This window comes from Musca domestica, unplaced genomic scaffold (genome assembly GCF_030504385.1).
Source record: "Musca domestica strain aabys unplaced genomic scaffold, Musca_domestica.polishedcontigs.V.1.1 4, whole genome shotgun sequence".
Taxonomy (NCBI): Eukaryota; Metazoa; Arthropoda; class Insecta; order Diptera; family Muscidae; genus Musca; species Musca domestica.
The window spans coordinates 3,687,971-3,712,385 of NW_026712328.1; the positions used below are offsets into that span (position 1 = coordinate 3,687,971).

Consider the following 24,415-nt stretch of genomic DNA (forward strand, 5'->3'; position numbering starts at 1 on the left):
AATACCAAATTTGAAACAATTCCGGTTAATAATGTCGCTTAAATCATCAAAATAACGAATATAAGGAGGTACCGTTATATGGGGGCTATATGAAGACGTGGACCTGCACAGACAATTGTCTGTCACCGGCTGTAGTATCCATTACGAACTTAAAATACCAAATGTGAAACAATTCCGGTCAATAATGTCGCTAAAATCATCAAAATACCAAATATAGTGAGGTACCGTTATATGTGGGCTATATGAAGACGTGGACCTGCACAGACAATTGTCTGTCACCGGCTGTAGTATCCATTTGGAACTTCAAATACCAAATTTGAAACACTTCCGGTGAATAATGTAGCTATAATCCTCAAAATACCGAAAATAGGGAGGCTATATGAAGACATGGGGGCCATATGAAGACGTGGACCTGCACAGACAATTTTCTGTATAAGGCTGTAGCATCCATTACGAACTTCAAATACGACATCTCAAACAATTTTGGTGGGTATTGTACCTAAACTCAAAAAATTCCTATGTCTGAAATTCTTTTTGACTACAGATTCGGAAAGTACTCCTCGAGACCTTTGATTTGTGCCCAGCCTCGACACCGCTTCATTTATAGTTTCTGTTCTGTGGACGCTTTTATCTGCAATTTCCCTAAAATTGAGCGATAATTCTTCAGAAAATGCAAAAAATTACTAAGTCTGAAATTCTTTTTGACTATAAGGTCCACAGATTCGGAAAGTACTCCTCGAGACCTTTCATTTGTGCCCAGACACCGCTTCATTTTTAAATATTTTATTCTCGGTTTAAATGTAGAGTTAAGGGTTTCAAAGTTTTTCAACGTAAATTTTAATTAGGTTTTTATTTAGCGATTTCATTTTAAATTTGAAATTTGTACGGAAAATTATGAAATTTGATGAAAACTAATATAATTTAATTTACCTTTAATTTTTCTCTGGTTTACTACTCCCTCTCTCTATCTCTCTCTCTTTATTAACCCTTTGCGAACCGGAGAAAAAATCACATTGGTTTGTGTCTTTGCTAATTAAATTTAAATTTATCTTGACGGACATCCTCCATTCTCATCTTCGTGAGGATCGGACCATTAATGCGACCTGTGGGTGATTACAAATTAACATGAAGAGACGGACGGACATACATACTATAAAACCAGTAAAGAAAGTCTTAAAGTCGGGTGGGGCCGACTTTATGATACCCTACACCACTTTGCTAATTTAGTAGAGCTCCACATAACAATTAAAAGTTTTTATGGGAGAATTCAATCATACACGCTATGATTATAATTATAATTTAAAGTTCAAAGGACTAAACATGCCGAAGCATTTGTATCTTTTAAATTCGGACTTGTATTGACCATTTGGTGCACAATTAATTTGAAATCGGATAAATATATATATGGGAACTATATCCAAATCTGAACCGATCTCGATAAAATTTGGCAAAGATATTTCTGAGCTGTATTTGATATATTTCCCTGAATATCGTTGTTACAGAGCGCATATTATGGCTGTGGGTAACAAATACAACAAATCGGATGAACAATATACATGGGAGCTATAGCTATATCTGAACCGATCTTCACCAAATTTGACATACTAGCTTCTAGACTCAATTCGGTCGTATGTGCCAAATTCCATCCCATTTGGACAAATATTAGACGTTTGGTGCACAATAAAAGGTAAATCGGACGAAATTATATATGGGAGCTATAGCTATATCTGAACCGATTTCGATCAAATTTGGCATACATATTTTCAGGCCTAATTCGGTTGTATGTGCAAAATTCCATACAATTCGGGCTGATATTACACGTTTGGTGCACAATAAAAGGCAAATCGGACGAAGATATATATGGGAGTTATATCTAAATTTTGACCGATTATCTCCAATTTCAATAGGGTTCGTCCTTGGGCCAAACAAATGATCTGTGCAAAATTTCATCTGGATCGGGCAATAAATGCGACCTGTACTTTGTTTACAAAAATACATGGACAGACGGACAGACGGACGGACGGACGGACGGACGGACGGACAGACGGACGGACGGACATGCATAAATCGACTCAGAATGTGATTCTATGCAGATCATCAAAAGGAACTATGGGTCTATCTCGTTTCCTTTTGCCTGTTACAAACAAATGCACAAAGACATAATACCCTGACCACCTTGTGGTGTAGGGTATAAAAAATATATCGAGGTGTTACATAATTTTTGAACCAATCAAACTTATAATAACCCCAACTCATAGTGTTGTAGAGTAAAAATATGGCTAAAATCATTAAAATACCGAAAATGTGGGTGTGCCCATCTTCGAAATTAACTTGCCTGCAGACAAAAGACTGATATGTGCAATTTTTTTTTTAAATTTTATTCTGAATTTTTCAGGTGGAGTTGCACGTATATATCCCTTAAACTTCTGGCATATTTCGCCTATTGAAAATGCCGGTAAGCTGGCTGAAAATGATGTCTGCCTCCCTTTGAAGTAGCGCTGGAAATACCTTATTTGGTCCCGTTGCCATTAAAAGTGAACAAGCAAAAAAACAATAAGGTTGGCCCGGCCGAACTTTGAATACCCTCCGCCATTTGGAACGAAATAGAAAATTTTCAAAAAAATAATAAAATAAAATCCATTAAAACTTCTGTTAAAATATTAAAAATACCGAATATCGGAAGATGCCGATATATGGGGGATATACGATATAGACAATGCTATTTCACGGGGGAAAGTACTCACAAAGAACTCCTTGTGTAGAATTTTAGACAATTTCATTGAACAATTTGGCTAAAATCATCAAAATACCGAATATCGGGGGGTAACGTATGAGAAACTACGCTCAGACAATAACACACATAGCCAATGTTATTCAAATTGTGTGCTGGGATGCTACAGCTCATTTTGCCCTACATTTTGTGGCACTATTTTTATACCCTCTACCATACCAGTGTTGCCAGTATTGAGGAATTTTCCCCAAAAAGGGGACATTTTTTCAAATTGGGGACGAAAAATTCAAGTTGGGGACTAAAGGATTTAGTGAGGATATTTTTAAAAAATTGCGGAATTTGTGAGGATTTTTTTGCAATAAAAATTCTAACTACCTTACTTGTTTTGATATTTACATTTATGTTAACATGCGTAACGCATCAATAAAATACGTTGCCCACTAACCATACAAAGTTGTTATAATTTATACCAGATATAAGAAATGGATTTGCTATCTTGTTATATCTTTCCGTACTCTGTGTTTGACTATAACACATACACATTACGATTTGGAAAATTTTTAATAATTCAATTTTCAAATAATTCCATTTGCTGCAAAAATTTTGAGCCTACCAATGCACAGTGGTCGCTGCCATTGGCCAAAATTCAAAAAATGAAAATCAGATATTTATTGTCAAATGTGTACATATGAACTCTTAAGAGGTTAAGCTTTTTAGAAAACATAATAATCTTGACTTCATTCTAACGGTACACTTCGAAATTAGCATCAAAAAAGAGAAAATGTAGTTAGTTGCTTTTTTCAGTGGGATCAGTAAAAAAAAGAGTAAAAATAGATCTGTATTACAAAATTAAATACATTTTAAAATGACAACTCTTGGCATTATTATTGAAAAGCAAGGTATTGACTTATTTTTAGTGCAGTAATTTGTGTGTTTAGTAGTTGTGTATAATATAGATGATGTGAGTGTTCTGAGTGGCCTTTAAGATTAATTTTGAAAATAAAATTGGATTTCAGTTAAAGTTTTAATTGTTTTCCCCCCTGAATCCTCCAATGTGATTTTTTTCACGCCATTAGTAATGGTCCTAAGATTCTAGAAGTGCTAATTTAACTTTCAGATTTTGTCAGATTTGTATGTTATGCCCAATATACTGAAGTGACTTCGCTCCAATTTTGTCAGTTCTATGGTGCTAGTAACATAGGATATGTTATTGTTGTTTGGGATTGATAAGGATATAATTGAGGGGTGTTTAATAATGTTGCCTGCATTGTCTTCTGGGTATAATATTAATGTCGAAAAAATTAAGGACTCTGCACAGGAAACGGCTAAAGAGTTAACAAATAGATATCCATGGCACTATCTTCCACCCGCAGCTAATAAAATGTTAATACATGCACCCGACATTATAAATTTGTCATTGTATCGATTGGAGAATTATAGGAGGTGGCCGTGGAGTCTAGAAACAAAGATATAAAAAAGCTTCGACTAAATCATACCCGAAAAAATTCTCGTGTTTCAACAAACACAGATCTTATTAACCGTCTTCTTCTGAGCTCTGACCCTTTTATAACGGGACAGCGAACGTTACCAATCAATAAAAAATCTATATTATTAAAATCTGCATTTGATTTACTTGAATAACACTGAAATTTATAAATATCCATTAGTAACTTTGATTTTATATTGAGTTGTTTATTTTGTTTACAGAAAAATTGTCTATTTTGTTTACAAAAAAATAATCAAATTTGGAATTGATTTGTATAAAAAATACCTCTATTTTTGAAGGTACCTTTACAGGGGGACTCTACCTAAAGGCGGGCCGTTCGAAATAATTTTCAGTAAGACTATTTTTTAGCTCTTTAGAATGTAAAATGTCATATAACAGAACAATCTAGTGTAGAAATGTGACAAAAATTGGGCAAATAACCCTTATTCGGGAGGTACGTTTTAAGGCGACCATGCCAAAACATGCATCGACCATATCCATTTTGTCACATTTTTTATTTTTATCCCATCAAGGTACCATAACCAAAGAATCATATTGATATCTGCACTGAAAGTATTTTTGGCCGCTGTTCCCATACGACGTCGACCACTGTGCAATGAAATGTTAAAGCTTTTTAATTATAAGAAGTTATATAAACCAAATGAGACTGAAAATGCTGACGATTTGGAATATGAAGTTTTTGACGCAAGATAAACTAGTCTACGAATTGAATTCTATTTACAAATATTTTTATACCCTCCACCATAGCATGGAGGGTATATTATGTTTGTCATTTGTAACACCTCAAAATATACATTTTAGACCCCACAAAGTATATATATGTTCTTGATCAGAATAAAATTCTATGTCGATTAACGATGTCCGCCGTCCGCCCGTCTGTGGAAATCACTGTAGCTTCGGAACGAATTGAAGTAGATTGATAAAATTTTATTCAAATGTATATTATGTCTGCAGAACTATATCACCCATATAACGTTACCCCCCGATATCCGGTATTTTGATGATTTTAGCGACATTATTTAACGGAATCGTTCCAAATTTCGTATTTGAAGTTCGTAATGTATACTACTTCTTAAGTCAAAAAATGAGCCATGTAGGTCCACGTCTTTATGTGCCCCCATAAAACGGTACCCCCCGATATCCGGTATTTTGATGATTTTAGCGACATTATTTAACGGAATCGTTCCAAATTTGGTATTTGAAGTTCGTAATAGATACTTCAGCCCATGCCAGAAAATTGCCTGTGCAGGTCCACGTCTTCGTATAGCCCCCATATAACGATACCCCCAATATTCGGTATTTTGATGATTTTAGGTACATTATAAACAGATTTTTCTTCAAGTTTCGCATTTAAATATTGTAATAACCTATGACAAAAGTTGCGTATGCAGGTCCACGTCGTCGTATAGGCATTCGGTATTTTTTAGATTTTAACAGAATTTTTAACGGATTTTATTATTTATTTATTTATTTATTTTTTTTTGGAAATTGTCAAATTTGTATCAAATGGTGGAGGGTATTAAAAGTTCGGCCCGGCCGAAATTACAGCTTTTTTACTTGTTGTTATTTCCTAATGGGAAATGTAACAGGAAATTTAACCAATGTGCTAATCACAGTATTGTATCAACCCGGCCACACATACAGTGTTAGCGCAGAGGAAGCGTGCTGGACTCCGGGCCGAAAGGACCGGGGATAAATTCCCGGTTAGAACAAACGATTCTATTTTGTAAAACGGCGGAGCTATTAATTCCGAGCTATGTAGTAGTAACTACCGGTCTATCTAAAGTATAAATTACGTGTGTATTGTCAATTAAATTCGCCGTAATATTGAATATTGGTGGTAGAAATTGAATACCACGAATTTGGCACTCTGCTCAGTTGGAACAAAAAAAGTGAAGAAAAAAACAATCAATTTTTGCTTGTTTTAAACATAACAAAAAGTGCATATAAATTCGTAAATATCAAAGAAATCCGGAAACTTTATGTAAAATTGGTTTCACAATTTGCTTGGAAAACACAACCAAACCTTATTTCAAGGTATTTTCGTAAGCTTGACAAATAAGCAGGATTGAAAAAATGTTAATTAAGGGTTTCCCCAAAATTTTGTCCTGGCTCTACTACCTTAATTACTACAGACGGCAAAACTATGTTTTTACCTTGGAAATCTATCAACAGTTGAAAATCGTGTAAAACCGGCCACTGTGTGAGGCTGCATGCTTTCAGCCAAGCTTTACCACCTCACATAGACAAATCCGAGTTCTTAAGATAACTTATAAACCGAGTGACGGAGTGCTCCGATGATTGTAAGCCAAGGTGGTGGCTGTAAATACACAAATCCTATCTATAGAACACCGTGCCCAAACAAACGCTGGCTTTGTCCGTCGTCTAGGTACCAGTAACGTGGGTTCGAATCGCAACTCCGGCAGTACTACAATTTGTATTTTTAAAATTTGTGAAAACAAGTCAGATAAGTTCTTTTAAAATATGATATACATAATTTCTATAAAATTCTTCTGAACATATACAATAAATTTCAAATAATTAATTATTACTACTTCTAATCCTACAAAGAAAATGAGCATTATCCTTCCTTCACACAACAACACTTACACAGATGTTTTACGAAGCCTCGAGGTCGATCACACCAATGTAATGTGGCTTTCCAAAACTTGAAAAAAAAAAAACACACAAAGCAAGAGAAAAACCCAAACAAATAAGAAATTCGATGTAAGTAAGTAAGTACATTATAATCAATATTTAAAATCTTTGCATATGTGTCCTAAAAAAAGTATGTATCCGAAGGATCAAATATTTCCGAAAACTTATATAAACTTCCGAAAATTTTTATATTGTAATTTAATTTTTTTGTCTCAAAAAGACCTTAAAATTTAGTTTTTTGGTATTTTTGATATCGCAATATATGTATCTTTTTCGAATACATCCACAAAATTAGTTAATATATATATCTATATATATATATATATATATATATATATATAATATGAACATGAAGGGAAAACGAATTTTTTCAAAGTGCACAGTCGTGGCGACAAATATTGAATTTCTGGGACATATGGGACATTCAGAGGAAGGAAGTGGACCACCAGAGGATAAAGTCTCCGGTATGCGAGAATTTGAGAAACCAAATTCAGTAAAACTAATGCAAAAATTCATGGACATGATCAATTATTATCATAGGTATATTCCCAGACTTGCAGAGATATCTAGCCCTATACATGATATGATAAATTGACCTTGAGTAACAAGGAGAAAATGATTGTGTGGGGTGATAGAGCTGAAAAAGCTTTCGTCGACATTGAGCCAGCTTTCGCATCTCGCAATATGGTAAGTCATTTTGATGTTAACGCCAAATTAACTTTGACGGTAGATGCATTATGTGCTGAAATAGGCGGTGTGTTGCAGGAGGTACGTGGTTGCGTGACAGAGCCCTTAGCATTCTTTCCAAGAAAGTTGACCGATACCGAAGCAAAATACAGTGCCTTTGATCGCGAGTTACTGGCGATTAATGACAATAGATAGCACTATCGCTGTGTGCTCAAAGGGAGATGTTTTACGGTTTATAGCCTAATCCAGATCCGACAATTAAAGTATATCTCGTTATTTAAGAACGACATCCAATACGTCCGGAGGACTTCCAACGTATTAGCTTACACGCTTTCAAGGTCATTTGAGGTAAATGCCTTGAATAACTCAGATTTGAATTTAGAGTTATTGTATACTGAGCAGCAAAAAGAAGAAAATATTGCAGACATTTTACGAAAGAAGGATGAGTACCAATATTTGGAAATTGTTGAAATTCCGTTGTTTAATATAAAAGTTTGGTGCGAACTATCACAGGGGAGTTGCATTCTGTTTCCCATTCAGGGTTTAGAACTACGGATTATCTGCAATATACATTATTGGCCAGGCATGAGTAAGGAAATAAATATTTGGGTGAGAAATTGTATTGTATTATCAGAAGTCAAAAATCACTAGGCACACAAATCACCGGTGACGAAAATAGATATTTCAATGGGTAGGTTTCCACACATACTGATATTGTAGGCCCATTGTCACCATCGCGAAGTCGTCGATATCTATTGACTGTCATTGATCAGTACACACATACGTTAGGTATATTACGAATAAAACCGTTGCTCGGACTTTATTATCTAAATACGTATCACGTTTCGGTGTTCCTCTCACAGAGGAACGCAGTTCACATCTAAAATCGGTTACTCGGCAGTCACACAATTACAACTTCTGCATAGCACCCTCAAGCAAATGGCATGGTTGAGCGGTTTCATAGGCAGCTTAAAGCTGTGATTATGGCAATCAGCAAACAAATTGGTTCGATGTGCTTCCAATGGTTTTGTTAGGAATTAGGTGCACTTTAAAGGAGGATTTAGGTCATAGTCCTGCGCGGATGGTGTATGGACAGGACGTTCGTTTACCTAGTGAGTTGGTAGTTCCAGGTACGGTAGATTACAACTCTGAATTTGTGGATAAATTGAAGGATATTTCAAAGATATCCGATCTTGTGTATCGCATCATAAGGACATAACTTAGGGAGTATATTTATCCAATGATCTTTATAGTTGCAAATATGCATTTATGTGTGTAGATAATGGGAGATCTTTGCAGAATCCATATGAAGGCCCATAAAAAGATATAAGAAAATTTCAAGCTAGAAATCGATGGAAATATTATAACTATTTCGATAGATGGAATTAATCCTGAATTTGATAAGATAGCAGAGATAGTTACTTTTAATTTTTAGGCGTTTATGTTTCAGGAGGGGGAGTTATGTAGGTACACTTTGTTATGCAAGTCAAAATAAATTATTTCATATCATAGAATGCATTGCTAAAACAATTATAATTTTTTATTTTGGGAAATCAAAATGTGTATTCATTTTTAGTTGATACCAATAGTGTTCGTTAGAAAATTATATTGATTTTTTTATAAATAAATCGTGTGCCCAAACTCTTGATTTTATTGTGCATACAATTGTTTTTGCAAAAGAATATTAATAAGAAGATTGCCCAAAAAATCTTAATGTTGCATTGATTGGATCAAATATTACTGACAAGATTCAGCTTATTCAAATAGCTGATAATATTTGAGAAGTTTTAAAGAGAGATGAATTACCTGAACTTGGAGTATCTGCATCGTCGGAAAAGTCAAAAGATCCAGACATGGGTAAAGTGGTAGAGGGTCTAGTTCAAGCTACTAGTAATATTTGCCAAGGATTTTACACACTTTCAAAGGAGGTTTGTGCAATGAATCGACAGTTTGAGGAGATGCAAAATCGAGATAGAAGAGAAAGATTTAGTGGAAGGAAGATCGGGATATAAAAAAAGGAATTGACTTTGTAGGTTCCAACACAGATTCGGCAAGGATGCTAGAAATTGTGAACAGCCTTGTTTGTATTATGATAACCAATGACTCAAAAAACTAGTTAGGCCCATTGTACAAGCGACGGCCAATGGGTGCGCAGAAATATCGACACGTCGTCTCTTTGTGTACGACAAATCGAATAAATTAAAATTTTTAGTGGATAGAGGGGCTGATATATCAATTTTGCCGGCATCAAAATTAAGAAATTACAAGGGAGTTTCAGACGTCATTTTGACAGCTGTAAATGGTTCAACGATTCAGACATATGGAAAAAAGTTGCTGAACGTAGATTTAGGATTGCGTCGTGATTTCCTATTCGCAGTTTCGGGCTCAGGAACTCATCTCAAACCTTTCAGGACTGGACTTGGTATTTGTGTATATTGATGATGTATTAGTTTTTAGTGAAAATGAAGAGGAGCATTTAAGACACATCGATGCGACAAATATTGATTTTCTGGGACATATGGGAGATTCAGAGGAAGGAATTAGACCACCAGAAGATAAAGTCTCCAGTATACGAGAAATTGAGAAACCAAATACAGTAAAACTAATGCTAATACAGTAAAACTAATATATATATATATATATATATATATATATATATATATATATATATATATATATACACATATATATATATATATATATATATATATATATATATATATATATATATATATATATATACATACATATATATATATATATAACCTGCCAATATCGTAACGTTATATATTGTTGCAATTTATTTTCTTCATGACTTTAATTGCATTGAATTAACATAACAAACATACATAACAAACATACCTGCGCTTGAGTAAATAAAACTCTTCTCTTCCTTCTTTGTGTTAATGGAAACTGTAAAGATTTTGCATCGTTTACAGCACACGTTGCTAATGATCCCATGTTTCCCATATGTCCCATTGAGCTGGTAGCTGTACCTCCCATTAACCTAGAAACTGATAAAAAAATATTTATTGATTAGATACATTACCATGTGTTTCTTAAAAATAAATCTTTAAAAATTATCTTTATATTCTAACGAGCCTTATCTCAAAACGACAAATACCATTGAAATCGGTTTAAAATGTGAAATCCATATATTCCTAAATTTAGTTAAAATCAACTGAATATACTCTTGTATGACCGCTCTAAAATAAGGTTGGCATAGGCTGAATGTACCACTTTCTGCCTGATAGGTTGGTATCCTTTCAGAACTTGAACAACCAAATTTCAATTTCAATTCCTAAGAAAATGTGACTGCAATCATCAAAATACCGGATATAGATGGGTAAATGTCGAATATAGGTCTAAATTGTTTTCTTTAATGGGTATATTAGGTCCAGACCAGATTGGCAAACTAGCAATGAGGTGCACATTTTAGTATAGCTCCCATATAACAGTACCTTAAGATATTCGGTATTTGGACGGTTTATGAAAAGATTACAAACGGAATTGTTTAATATTCGGTACTTAGGGTACATAATGGGTTCTATCTCCTGTCGTGGATCATTGCCTATTTAGGTTCCCTGTTTGCCATAGCTCCCCATGTTTCGGTATTTCCCGAAATTTGGTATTGTGATGATTTTTGCCAAGACTTTCTGGGGAATAGTTTAAAATCCCGTAATGGTTTTTAACAGTTAACTCGTCTCACGAGTTCTTGCTGTAATGAACGGCATTGTCGTATATTGCGAGTTAAGCATTAAAAATTCAAAGCAATTTTTAAGATTTCAAAAATTTGTGAAAAAAAGGTTTTATACTGTAAAAATTTAGATAGTATAATTGTTTTGCGGACTTTCATTGTGAAATATTCATTCAGTATGTTTTTATACCCGGCTGATATATCAATTTTGTTGACATCGAAATTAAGGAATGACAAGGGAGTTTCAGACGTCATTTTGACAGCTGTAAATGGTTCAACGATTCAGACATGTGGGAAAATAAAAGCTGAACGTAGATTTAGGATTGCGTCGTGATTTCCAATTCGCAGTTTCGTGCTCAGGAACTCATCTCAAACCTTTCAGCGTTTTATTAACGAGGCATTTAGAGGACTGGACTTCGTATTTGTGTATATTGACGATGTATTAGTTTTTAGTGAAAATGAAGACACATCGATGCGGTATACACTAGGCTACAATAATATGGATTGAACATTAAGCCAGGAATGTGCACATTCGGCGCGACAAATATTGATTTTCTGGGACATATGGGACATTCAGAGGAAGGAATTATACCACCAGAGGATAAAGTCTCCAGTATGCGAGAATTTGAGAAACCAAATGCTGTTGTCATTTGGAGCCGTAACCTTTATATACCTATACATTTTGTAACGACGACATTCTGGGCGACTATACATTATTTAAAGTGATCCATATCCAATTAATTTAGTGGTTGTTAGATAATATCGAAAATATTCCGGTATTTTTATACCCTCCACCTTGGAAAGGAGGGTATATTAACTTTGTCATTCCGTTCGTAACATGTCTAAATATTCGTCGTAGACCCCATAATGTCAGCATAAAATTCTAAGTCGATTTAAAGATGTCCGTTGGTCTGTCTGTCTGTTGAAATCACGACTCAGGCCACATTATTTGACGTAGACCGTGAAAATTTAGCAAACTAATTTTTATTGTGTCTAGGATGGTTGGTATTGAAAATTACATATATCGGTCCACGTTTTGGTGTAGCCCCCATATAACGGTATCTCCCGATATTCGGTATTTTTATGCTTTTTGTCACAGTTTTTCACGAATTTGTCTAAAAATTGGAATTAGTTGATCATAATAGGTTCTAGCTCCGTTGGCGAAACATTGTATAGGCCTATATAGCGGAACCTCCGATATACGGTATTTTGATGATTTTTGCCCTATTTTCCCACGAATATGTCTAAAAATTTGTATTTGTGGGTCATAATTGGTTCTAATGTTTCCATTACCCTAAGGTGGAGGGTATTAAAAGTTAGGCCCGGCCGAACCTTATGATTTTTTACTTGTCTTCAATTCTTCTTATTTTTATGGGGTGAAATGTTGTTACCAGCTTGACAGAATCAGCCAGTAGTTTTTAACATAAACCTAAGGCCTTGCTTTGATTCGATCTGTAATAACAACAATTGAAACGATAATAAATCCTTTAAGGTTAAAAAAAAAAAAACGTTAGTATGGGCAATTCTATACAAAAGTGAAAATTTTTAGCATTTTCAATGCGGCAAATCAGTAGTTCGAATTGTTTCCCTTGAGTCCGTAACGAAAGTTTAAAAGAAAATATATCAAGAAATAATACTTTACACCATTACTGGGTACAAAATGTCAAAATTATTTTGCGATTATATTTGCTTTTAAATACAGGATTACTTCGGCTTAGGCTAAGAGAAATTCAACACGTTCCTTTTTCATTGAAATTTTAAATTGAGTAATTGTAATATTTGTATACATACTTTGGTGGGTATGTTAGGTGCAGGTCAGATTGACAAACGATCAATGTCTGTGCACGTTTTAGTATAGCTCCCATATAACAGTACCTCAAGATATTCAGTATTTGGATGATTTATGAAAATATTTCAAACGGAATTGTTTAAAATTCGGTACTTAGGGTACATCATGGGTTCTACCTCCTGTCGTGGATCATTGCCTATATAGGTTCACCGTTTGCCATAGCTCCCCATGTTGCGGTATTTGCCGATATTCGGTATTGTGATGATTTTTGCAACATTTTTCTGGGGAATGGTTTAAAATCCCTTATGTATAACTTGTAATGGTTTTTAACAGTTAACTCATCTCATGAGCTCTTGCCGTAGTGAACGACATATATTGCGTGTTAATCATTAAAAATTTAAAATTTCTATAAAAATTGTGAAAATTTGTGGCATTTTCAATGCCGTCCGTAACGGTCCCCTTGAGTCCGTAACGAAAGTTTAATAGAAAATATATCAAGAAGAAACACTTTACACCAAGACTGAGTACAAAATGTCAAAATTACTTTTTGATTGTATTTTCTTTTAAATACAGCAAGTAAAACAATTTGTAAAAGTTCGATACTTTGGTTACGCCAAGGTATATGTTCGATAATTTGTCCCCCTTTTCCCTGCATTCCAATTAATTACAATAATTGGCTTCTCAGTCGAGATCTATGGGGAAATCTTCTGTGACTCTCTTTTATGAGTCACATTCTCTCTTCTGCACTCTGTCCTAAAAGTCATATGGGCTCAGTTCGGATGCAGAGAGGCACTTTCCAATGCTGCGGTCGTCGGAGCTGGTCACGACCTTGTTCCGCTATTGTGCTCATCTGCAACTACACTTGTTCTTTCACTTTCGTTATGCGTGTGATATAAGATAAAGTCTCGTTTCGTTGAAACTCACTACTTTACAAATAAACCATTGAAAATACACTAAATTACACATACATGTTTTTATTTTCTATTCTTTTTGGGTTTATTTGTCCCGGTATAACGCCAAATTTTGATCCATTCGACCAGGATAATTCATCGAAGTATTGATATTTGTTTGCTAATTGCTGTTTTTTCTTATTTTAAAAGTCCCATCGTGCCCTTTTATTTGGTTGCAATTTTAAATACCAACGATTTCTTAATATTCCCTACTCTCATTGTTAGATCGGTTTCGTTGGTTTATTTTTCGTTTAATTGCAAAAACAATACCCTAATATTCCAAGCGCCTTTTCTAGCGTCGGTTTAATAATATCTATCAACAATTTACTTCTCTCCCCACCTATCATTGTTTGGTCGTCGTCGTTGGTTGTTTTGCAGTGAGATAGTTAACTACTCACATACGTTCATCGCTCTGCCGAGGCTGCTTGTGTTTTATTTCGATTTATGCGGTATACGTTGTAGTCACTCGCACAGTGGGTTAAATTGTAAAAAAGTGAAATTTATTTTAATAAATATTACTTGAAAATTGTTATATATTATTATTATTATTATTGTTGAATATAACATCAAGTCGTTATTCAATTTCGATTGACCGTTATATTTTTCGGATAAAGCACCCTACAACCGGCATTAGCGATTTAATTTAAACACTTAAGTTCGGTCATTTATTAATTAACACCGCCAGACTTAACCATAGTGTCACCCGGTCTGATAAATGACGTGACTTGGCAACCCGTCATTTCTCTTGGCTCAGACCATCTCCCGACAATCGTCTCCAAAAGCAGGTCGCCCGATTTCATAACCTCTGAGCGCCGCACTTTCCTTAACCATGGGAAAGTTCACTGGCCAGAGTTCAGAGAATTCACCAACCGCCGCTTCAGAGAACTGCCCAACCCTTCTGATGCTTGGGTAGCAGAAAGGATTTTCCGAAACATCATCAAAGCTGCAGCCGCTCGCTATATACCTGCTTGTCGAATGCCCGAGATAAGACCAAACATCCCAGCAGAGGCAGCGGGATTAGCAAACGAGCGTGATGATCTCCGTCGTACCAACTCTAATGATCCTAGAATCAGTGATTTGACAGTGGAAGTCAAACGGTTGGTACAGGAGCATAAGAGGGAAAGTGGCTAGACCAAATGAAGTGCTGCACCATTGGTACCCATATGAGTAAGCTGTGAGTAACGGTTAAGTCGCTCTCGAACCCTGGAAAAAAGGATGATAGGACTTCAGTCACTTTTAACGACGTAACGGCGACTGATTCGAAAAGGTGCGCGGGGTATTTTAACCGACAATTTGTCGAGCACCCCGAGAGCGATAGGGCAAAGCGAAAAGAACTACGTCGTATCAGATCTCTTCCCGCCGAGGAGGAACCACCACAGTTTACGATCGGTGATGTTGCAAATGTCTTCCGTAACGCTAAGTCATCCAAAGCGTTTGGCTCGGCATTTAAAGGCATTTAATAGGTCAATCATGCACCCTGTTTGAGGACGTGAGAACTACCCTCCGGCCAAGTTTGAAACGTTGGATAATCAACTATATGTGTGGACGCCAGTCGTACGTGGAATTCCGGAACAAGAATTCCAAAGCCCGTAGAGTGGAACAGGGAGTTCCCCAAGGTGGGGTGATATCTCCGGAACTGTTTAACCTCTACCTTTCCGGAATTCCTCGCCCTCCAGACGGCATTGAGATCGTAACGTATGCGGATGTTTGTACGATCATGGCGTAGGGCCCAGTGGTCGATGATACATGCGAAAGGCTGAACCCCTATCTCGCGGAACTTGTCGCATACTTCCACGCGAGGAATATGGAAATATCCGCCACGAAACTCTTACCACATGGTCTGCGGAGATGAGAACACAGCTGAATGTTCAGATCGAGGGGAATCCAATACCGACCACGAACTACCCCTAGATTCTTGGGGTCACGTTCGACAGCATGTTCAAGTCCTCCGCGCAAGCGGCAGCTATCTGCGACAAGATGAAAAGTAGGAAAAAGGTCCTCAATGCGTTAGCCGGCAGCTCTTGGGGATGCGGACAAAGAAGCCTTGTTGACTTCTTATAACGCGATAGGTGGGTCTGTGGTTAGCTATGTGACTCCAGTGTGGTCTGTGAATACTAGTGCTACGCAGTGGAAGCATATCCAGACCTGCCAGAACGCTGCCCTGAGAACTGCGACAGGGTGCCTTCTCATGACACCAGTGGACCATCTACATGAGGAGGCAAGAGTCCTTCCCTTACGTCAGCATAATCATATGCTTTCGTTGCAGTACCTGCTTGGGTGTTACCGTGAGAGTTATCCCAACCATCATATGGTGGATAATTCTGCCCCACCCAGGCGTGTCAGGAAGGACATACATGATCTAGAGAGGGAGGTCCAGCGCTACAAGAGAGAACCTCTTGATGAAGAAGCCTATCAGACAGATCTCTGGCTACAGCCCATTAAACCTGGAGCTCGAACCAGATTAGCAGAACGCAAACACATGCATGTACTACTGCTACAACAACAACAACTTAACACTGATAGGTGGGGAGTCAAATAAATTGTTGGTAGATTAGAATATTATTAAACCGACGGAAAAGGCGCTTGGAATATTTGGGTATTGTTGTTGTTGCAATTAAACGAAAATTAAACCAACAAAACCGATCTAACAATGAGAGTCGGGAATATTAAGAACTCGTTGGTATTTAAAATTGCAACCAAATAAAAGGGCACGATGTAGAACTGTAGTGTTGTTAATGTTTTTTCTCACTATTGGCTGACGATGACGACGACAAATATAAGGAGTGTATGTATGCCTTTAGGGAGAAATAATAAACAAGCGCTACAGTATCGATCACCTGCACACAAATTAAAGCAATGATATGCGAATAATAAATAACTATGAAGGAGTAAAAGTAAGATATTATCGTTTTTTGTATGATTTTTTTACGAATGTATTAATACGATTGTTTGCACAAATGACGAATTCATGTGGACCGTATACTTAATGTTATGCTTAAACACAAGCGTTAAGGTAATTGTAGGGCGACCAGTACGCGACGTAGGGAACAAACTTACAAAAATTAAAGTTTGTTAGAAACGAAAATGCAAAAATAACAACACTCGCGATATGCTTAATACAAAAGAAACTGAATTACGTACCTTCGAGTTTTTGATGCTGTTTTGATGTTGTTGGTTATATGATGTTGATGACAAGGTGATGTGTACTGATGAGGAGGGTGTTGATGATTTGACGAATTTTCTCCTTTTAATATAAGAACAAGTGAAAAAGCAGTAAGTTCGGCCTGGCCGAACTTTGAATACCCTCCACCATTTGGAACGAATTAGAAAATTTTCAAAAATTAAATCCATTAAAAATTCTGTTAAAATCTTCTAAATATCTAATATTGGCAGGTGCCGATATATGGGGGGATATACAATATTGTGGACCTATATAGACATTTACCTTTTAGGGGTTAAAGTGCTCACAAAGAACTTCTTGTGTGGATTTTCAGACAATACCATTGGAAAAAAATTGGCTAAAATCATCAAAATACCGAATATCGGGGGTAATATCGGTGGATATACAATATCGTTAACCTATATAGAGAATTATCTGCCAAAGTGCTCACAAAGAACCTCTTGTGTACAATTTCAGACAATTCCGTTGAAAAGAGTAACTAAAATCATCAAAATATCGAATATCGGGGGTACCGTTATATGTGGGGCTAACGATATCGTAGACCCATGTGGATAATTCGGTTCCAAGGGATAAAGTACTCACAGTGAACTCCTCGTGTGGAATTTCAGACAATTCCATTTAAAAATGTGGCTGAAATCATCAAAGTACCGAATATCGGAGGGTACCGTTATATGGGGGCTATACGATGTCGTTGACCTACTTAGATAATTCACTTTCAAGGGATAAAGTACTCATAAGGAACTTTTGGTGTGAATGTTCAGAATATTCCATTAGAAAATGTGGCTAAAATCATCAAAATACCGAAAATCCGGGGGTACCGCTATATTGGGGCTATACGATATCGTGGACCGATTTAACCCATCTTTGAACTTGACCTGCCTGCAGACAAAAGAGAGATCTGTCAAAATTTTAACTTCCTATCTTAATTCGTGTAGAATGTAGCGTGATTTCAACAGACGGACGGACGGGGCTAAATCGTCATAGAATTTTACGCTGATCAATAATATATATACTTTATTGGGTCTAAAATGATTATTTCGATGAGTTACAAACGGAATGACGAACTTAATATACCCTCCATACTATGTATGGTGGAGGGTATATAAAGCAGTAAGTTCGGCCGGGCCGAACTTTGAATACCTTCTATCATTTGGAACGAATTAGAGAAGTTTCAAAAAATAAAATCCATTAAAAATTCTGTTAAAATCTTTAAAATATCTAATATCGGAAAGTGCCGATATATGGGGGGATATACGATATTGTTTACCTATATAGACAATTACATTTCAGGGGTTAAAGTCTCCACCACTTTCGAAAAGTTCACTTCTTTCACTCAACCTTTTTTGGACAAAGACGGTGTCAAGCGCCTAAATGGCCGTTTAAGTATTTAACGCTGTCATACACGACACATCAAACATTAATATTGCCGCATTCTTGCCGATTTGTTCGTTTACTTAAATTTTTTCATGCGTTTTCCATATATGGTGGAAATCAGTTAAAGCTTCGTACACTTTGTTTCGATTCCTCGTTTAAAAAAATCTTACTCGGTTTGTTTTCAACCGCTGTAAGACTTGTATACGTGAGAAGAAGCTCAACTCACCGAAGCTCTTCCTCAGAAAATAGCCGTAGTTACTCGAATATTTCATACTACTTGTGTCGATTTCTCAAGGTCTTTTGATATAATGTCGTTTACGGGTAGAGCGTGTCGTATCTCACATGGGTATGTATGTGTTTTCGTCTGCTTTTCAACCAAAGCGGTTCACTTAGAAGACTCTTCGATCTTGTCTTCTGCTTCATTTCTGGCTTGCTTTTATGGGGGTTTGGGCCGTTGCTGTTGTACTAGTCTGCTAAGGGGGCTTATTTGTTGGTGCACCTCTTGAGATTAAAAGGTATTGTTCAAGAATTAATTTTATTCGATAACTAAGCACCTTTCCTTTTTTTAAATCCTTTGTTTGTATAGAAATGGATTCATCTTTAGATACTTTCCCACTCGTCGTTTTGCCAGAAAATGACCAAGAAATGATGTCCGACGGAGAGGTTGAGAAGGAGATGTTACTCTACAAAATTGATGAAACTGTAGCAGTCTCTACCAGGCTGCTCCACTTCTGTCTGTTGCGGAGAACGTAATACCGCCTCAGCCAACGGAAATCGTCGCTGTTCAATCCATTCCACAACGAATTGCAATTCTTGTATGCACCTTTCCACATCATTTGTACCAATGTCAGCGATTTAAAAGGATGCCACACCATAAACGCTTGCGGTTGGTAATATCACATGGCTATTGTTGTAATTATCTCATGTCTAACCATAAGTCCTTAGCATGTCGAGTATCTCAGCTATGTGATTTTTGTCGGGAGCCTCACCATAGCTTGTTGCATTCACGAACACGCCCCAAGAACAATCGGCCTGATCGCTCCTCTGCCGCCGTACCTCCGCTCGTCTAATCACGCTCCGCGAGAGCGATACCGCCACTTCCAGTTAGCACCGACGGCTGTTGTACGTCTTTGCTTCCAAAACGGCAGTACGTTGGCTCGCGCGCTAACTGATCCCTGTGCGAGCATCAGAAGAATTTGTGAGACTTTGGTCTCGCACTTGAAGTGGGCACTTTCATCGGTGGATGATGCCTTTTGTGACTTCATTATAACCTCGCGTTACGATTTCACCTAGCGGCAATATATGACAGCTCAATTCGCAAAGTTGTCGTGTGATCGGACGCCCCCAGTACACATTCCTCTATTGATTGGAGATTCGTTCGTGGGGCTCCAATTGGCGGACCCCGAGTTTTTTAAATCGAGAGCAGTGGCAATGGTGTTGGGACCAGAGATTTATTCAAAAATAATTATCCCGTCTCGCGTTATGGCTCAAGCAGCGTTACCCACAGTCCAATACACGTCGTTCGGTTGGGTCATTTCCGGTGCAGTTAACCCTAAATTGTAATACGAATAAATTTTAAATTGTAAAAATATTATCTGGAATTAATAAAAATGCTCATTGAAACTGAATTACTATACCTATAGCTTCATTTCACACATCACTACTGATGAGGTCGACTCCTAACCTCATCACAAAGCGATGTAACTAAAGAAAGAAAAGGAAAACGCCGCGAAATGATGTTTCTCGTTCCGTGGCTGGAACAATATTTTCTTAACACTAAACCTTACATCTAATACATTTACACAAGAATTTATTTACTAATGCACGCTGTGACTAAAAACGCACACATTACGTTGCGGGAGGAAAAGAAACGTACCTAATTTGTGATCGACTCTTTCTTATCTTCTATTTATGGCCATGACATTTATTACATTATTTATTACCGACCATAAACCTAGCATGTGGAAAACACATGCATCGTAAGTGTTTTCTTTATTTAACTATTTTACATTCAGCGTAAGAGACAAATAAAAATGAGCTAAGAATTTAAAGAAGTACATTCAACACAAAACTATTTTTATAACATGTAAAGTTTCTACAAAACTAAACAACACTAACCTTAGTTTAACCCGCGAATTTAGTCTAACCCTTGTTGCCTCGCAGATAGCGCGTCAAGGCGGGCGGCTAATGTATAAATTCGATACTTTGGTTACGTCAAGGTATATGTTCGATACATTGTCCCCCCTTCCCCAACATTTCAATAAATTACATTAATTGACCTGTCAGACGAGATCAATGGGGAAATCTTCTCTAACTCTCTTTTAGGAGTCACATTCGCCTTGTTCGGATTGTGGGGGAGAGCTTATGCTCTCTTCTGCACTCTCTCCTAAAAGTCATATTCGTTCAGTTCGGATGCAGAGATGCGCTTTCCAATGCTGCGGTCGTCGGTGCTGGTCACGACCTTGTTCCGCTATTGTGCTCATCTGCGACTACACTTGTTCTTTCGCTTTCCTTGATGTCACACGCATAAGGTAGTCTCGTTTCGTTGAAACTCACTACTTTACAACCATTGAAAATACACTAAACTACACATACATGTTTTTATTTTCTATTCTTTTTGGGTTTATTTGTCCTGGTATCACGCCGACACAAGTTAAAAAGCAATAAGTTCGGCCGAGCCGAACTTTGAATACCCTCCACCATTTGGAACGAATTTGGACATTTTCAAAAAATAAAATTTTGTTAAAATCTTTAAAATACCGAATACAACCGAATATTGGGGTTTATACGACGTGGGCCTATATACGCTTTGTTTGTCATAAGCCATTACCATACCTTATTTAAATTCGAAACTTGAAATAAGAGGTGAATAATGTAGCTAAAATCCTCAAAATATCGTATATAGGGAGGTATCGTTATATCGGAGCTATACGAAGTCCTGGACTAGCATAGACAATTTTCTGTCACAGGCTGTAACTTTACGAACTTCAAATACGACATCTCAAACAATTTCGGTGAGTATTGTACCTAAAATCGTTAAAATACCGAATATAAAGAGGTACTGATATATAAGGCCTATACGAAGACCTGGACCTGCATAGACAATTTTCTGTCACTGACTGTAGCTCCCATTACGAAATCTAAATACGTAAGTTAAAACCACTCCGGTGAATAATGTCGCTGAAATAATCAAAATGACGAATATAGGCAGGAAACGTTATAAGGGGGCTATACGAAGACGTGGACCTACACAGACAATTTTCTGTCCTAGGCTGTAGTCTCCATTTCGAACTTCAAATATGAAATCTGAAACAATTCCGGTGAATAATGTCGCTAAAATCATCAAAATACCGGATATCGGGGGTACCGTTATGTTGGGGCTATATGAAAACGTGGACCTATATGGCCCATTTACAACAGACAGACAGACGGACATCGCTAAATCGACTTAGAATTTTATTCTGATCAGGAATATATATATACTTTACAAAACGGAATGACAAAGTTAATATACCCTCCATAGTAATTTATCCTACATTTTTGCTTAAGTCTGGAGTATTCCCCCATTGGATTAATTACTCTCTATTTTTCAAAACGAAACTGACAGCTTTACAATATTTGCCGATCGCTACCAATATCATGATTTCATCCCGACGAAGATAATGGTCACTTGGCTTCTTCAGGTTATTTATATGATGACTTTGGTGAAAAGCAAGCTCTATAAGTATCGATCACTTACATGTGAATGTGTGAATCACACTTACTTCTTTCCTTTTCCCAAGGCTTTAAAATTTGTGCGAACGAGACTGGTCATTCTCTTTGGTATTCAGAATGCGTCCCACTATCATTCGTTCGCATAACTTTAAGTGACTCAGTGTTGCTAAATATATCTTTAAAAATTTAATCGCGAAATTAAACAAAATAGCGCCAAAATGACAGATTTAAACTCAAATAAACTATAAAAATGCAACTATACGTCACCTGGACTGGCAGCTCAGTTGTAAGCAAGCAAATTTTAAATAAACAAATAAAATAACATTTCGATTTTCGCAGTGATTGTGTTCAATTTATTTGCGTTTCTAAAAAATTTAAAAAATAATATTTCTGTTGCCCTACATTTTATGGACGATGTGGAGGAGCTGCTTCTAAATATAAGCACTCCTCTGGCGAACTCAGGATTCTCCTGCATACAATCAACTAGCACCCACAGCTTTGTAATAGATGATTTTTCGTGCTGGAGTTGAGGAAATAAAAATTACATTTATTATTGACATATTAAAATTGCATTTATTATTTTTACTCACCTTCTTGTTAGCATATATGAGCATAGCAATATTTATGTTGAAACAATTCTCTTGAATTATAATTGGCAATCACTTGAATAATTAGCAATCTTGAATTATAAACAGCAATCACATAAGTGGATGATTTTGACATTTGCGTGCGAAAGAAAAAATATAGTGGAACGCAAAATTAAACTGAAATGCTTACGTTTCCGTTCGCTTTGATGTTCGTACAATTTTACTTTCTGATAGATATTAGTGGAACTGAAATCAGCTGTTTGTCGAATGTACAAACGTGTTCTTTCGATATCTAGAACAGGCTGTTAATAAGAGACATGCAAGTGCAAGCAAAGTCAGTGAAAGTTGCTTTTGGGTCCTAAATAATATATTCCGATGCATCATCGGATCCCGAGGCCTTCATTATGACTCGTTGCACTACAGATCAGATGGACCGCCAGGTGATGTTATTGATGATGGATGGATGACGAATTGGATAATAATGATATTGAATGTAGAGTTGAAACAATAAAAAAATGTGCAACCAATTTGTAAGAAAATAAGATTTTTGTTAAAATGAAAATATATAAATTCAGAGTGTTGTTGGAATTATATTTATTCTGTACAAAAAATTATAATATTGATTCAATCGATTTAAACAATTTTGTTTGGGCCTCAGCACAATCTTCCAGCCTCTCTGCAGCGTCAGTCATCCTTGTACATTTGCTTGTTCTACCAGCCGCAATTGCCGACCGATAAGTGGCATTTGCTCAACATCTTGTTATGATGTGCATTTGAATGCACGGTTTGATGTTCCATGTGTTGCCGATGGAACGTTGGGGTTAGGTCTGTTATTGTGTTGACAGTGTCTGTTGTTTTGCAATTTATGTGTAGAGATGGTGTGAGTTCTTTGACTTTGTGCTGTTTGTTGGTATTGTTGAGTTGCTATGGTGCAGGTTTGTACGTTTGTTTGTTGGTGGGGTTGTGGCGATAAATAGCGATAACTTTCTTCGCGGAACTGCCTGGTAGGTGTTACTGCTGCAATGGTCGAGGAAGATCTTGATGGTGTTGTATTCAATGCCTCGAAGTAATCGATAACGTCTGCATAACCAAAAGTTTTACCGATTGGTGCTGCGGACTTCGGACCTGTTCCTTGCAACCCTTTTGATTTTCAGCTATTTTTTTTTTTTTTTTTGTTGCCCCGTCTTTTGACAGCGCTAGTCCGTATATAATAATTCCCGTCAGACAAATAGATCGCAAACCGAGTTTCCTTCCATTTATTATTTTTACTCATCTGTTTGTTTCCATTTCAATCAAGCAATATTAAATTGTAATCATACGACAGCAAACACACAAGTGACTGATTTTTATATCTGTGATCGCATGTGTGCGATAGAAAAAATAAAGTGGAACGCAAAATTGCACTGAAATGCTTACATTTTCGTTCACTTTGATGTTAGTGCAATTTTTCATTCTCATGCACTATAGTTGAACAAAATTCAGCTTTTTATCGTATAAAATTGGTGCGAACGTATACTGTCGAGATCGTTGAAGATGCTGT

At 36.6% G+C, this 24,415-nt stretch overlaps 1 protein-coding gene across 3 annotated transcripts in view; it reads right to left on the bottom strand.

The window, feature by feature from the left end:
• LOC131804155 (homeobox protein Nkx-2.5) overlaps window positions 1-24,415 on the bottom strand; it is a 576,057-nt gene that overhangs the window by 205,854 nt on the left and 345,788 nt on the right. For 2 of the 3 annotated variants that reach the window (XM_059126611.1, XM_059126613.1), the window contains exon 3: window positions 10,446-10,597. The exons of the other annotated variant lie outside the window; for it this stretch is intronic. In XM_059126611.1, coding sequence (XP_058982594.1) covers window positions 10,446-10,597 — 152 coding nt within the window. The remainder of the gene's footprint in view (window positions 1-10,445; window positions 10,598-24,415) is intronic. 3 annotated transcript variants of the gene reach the window in all.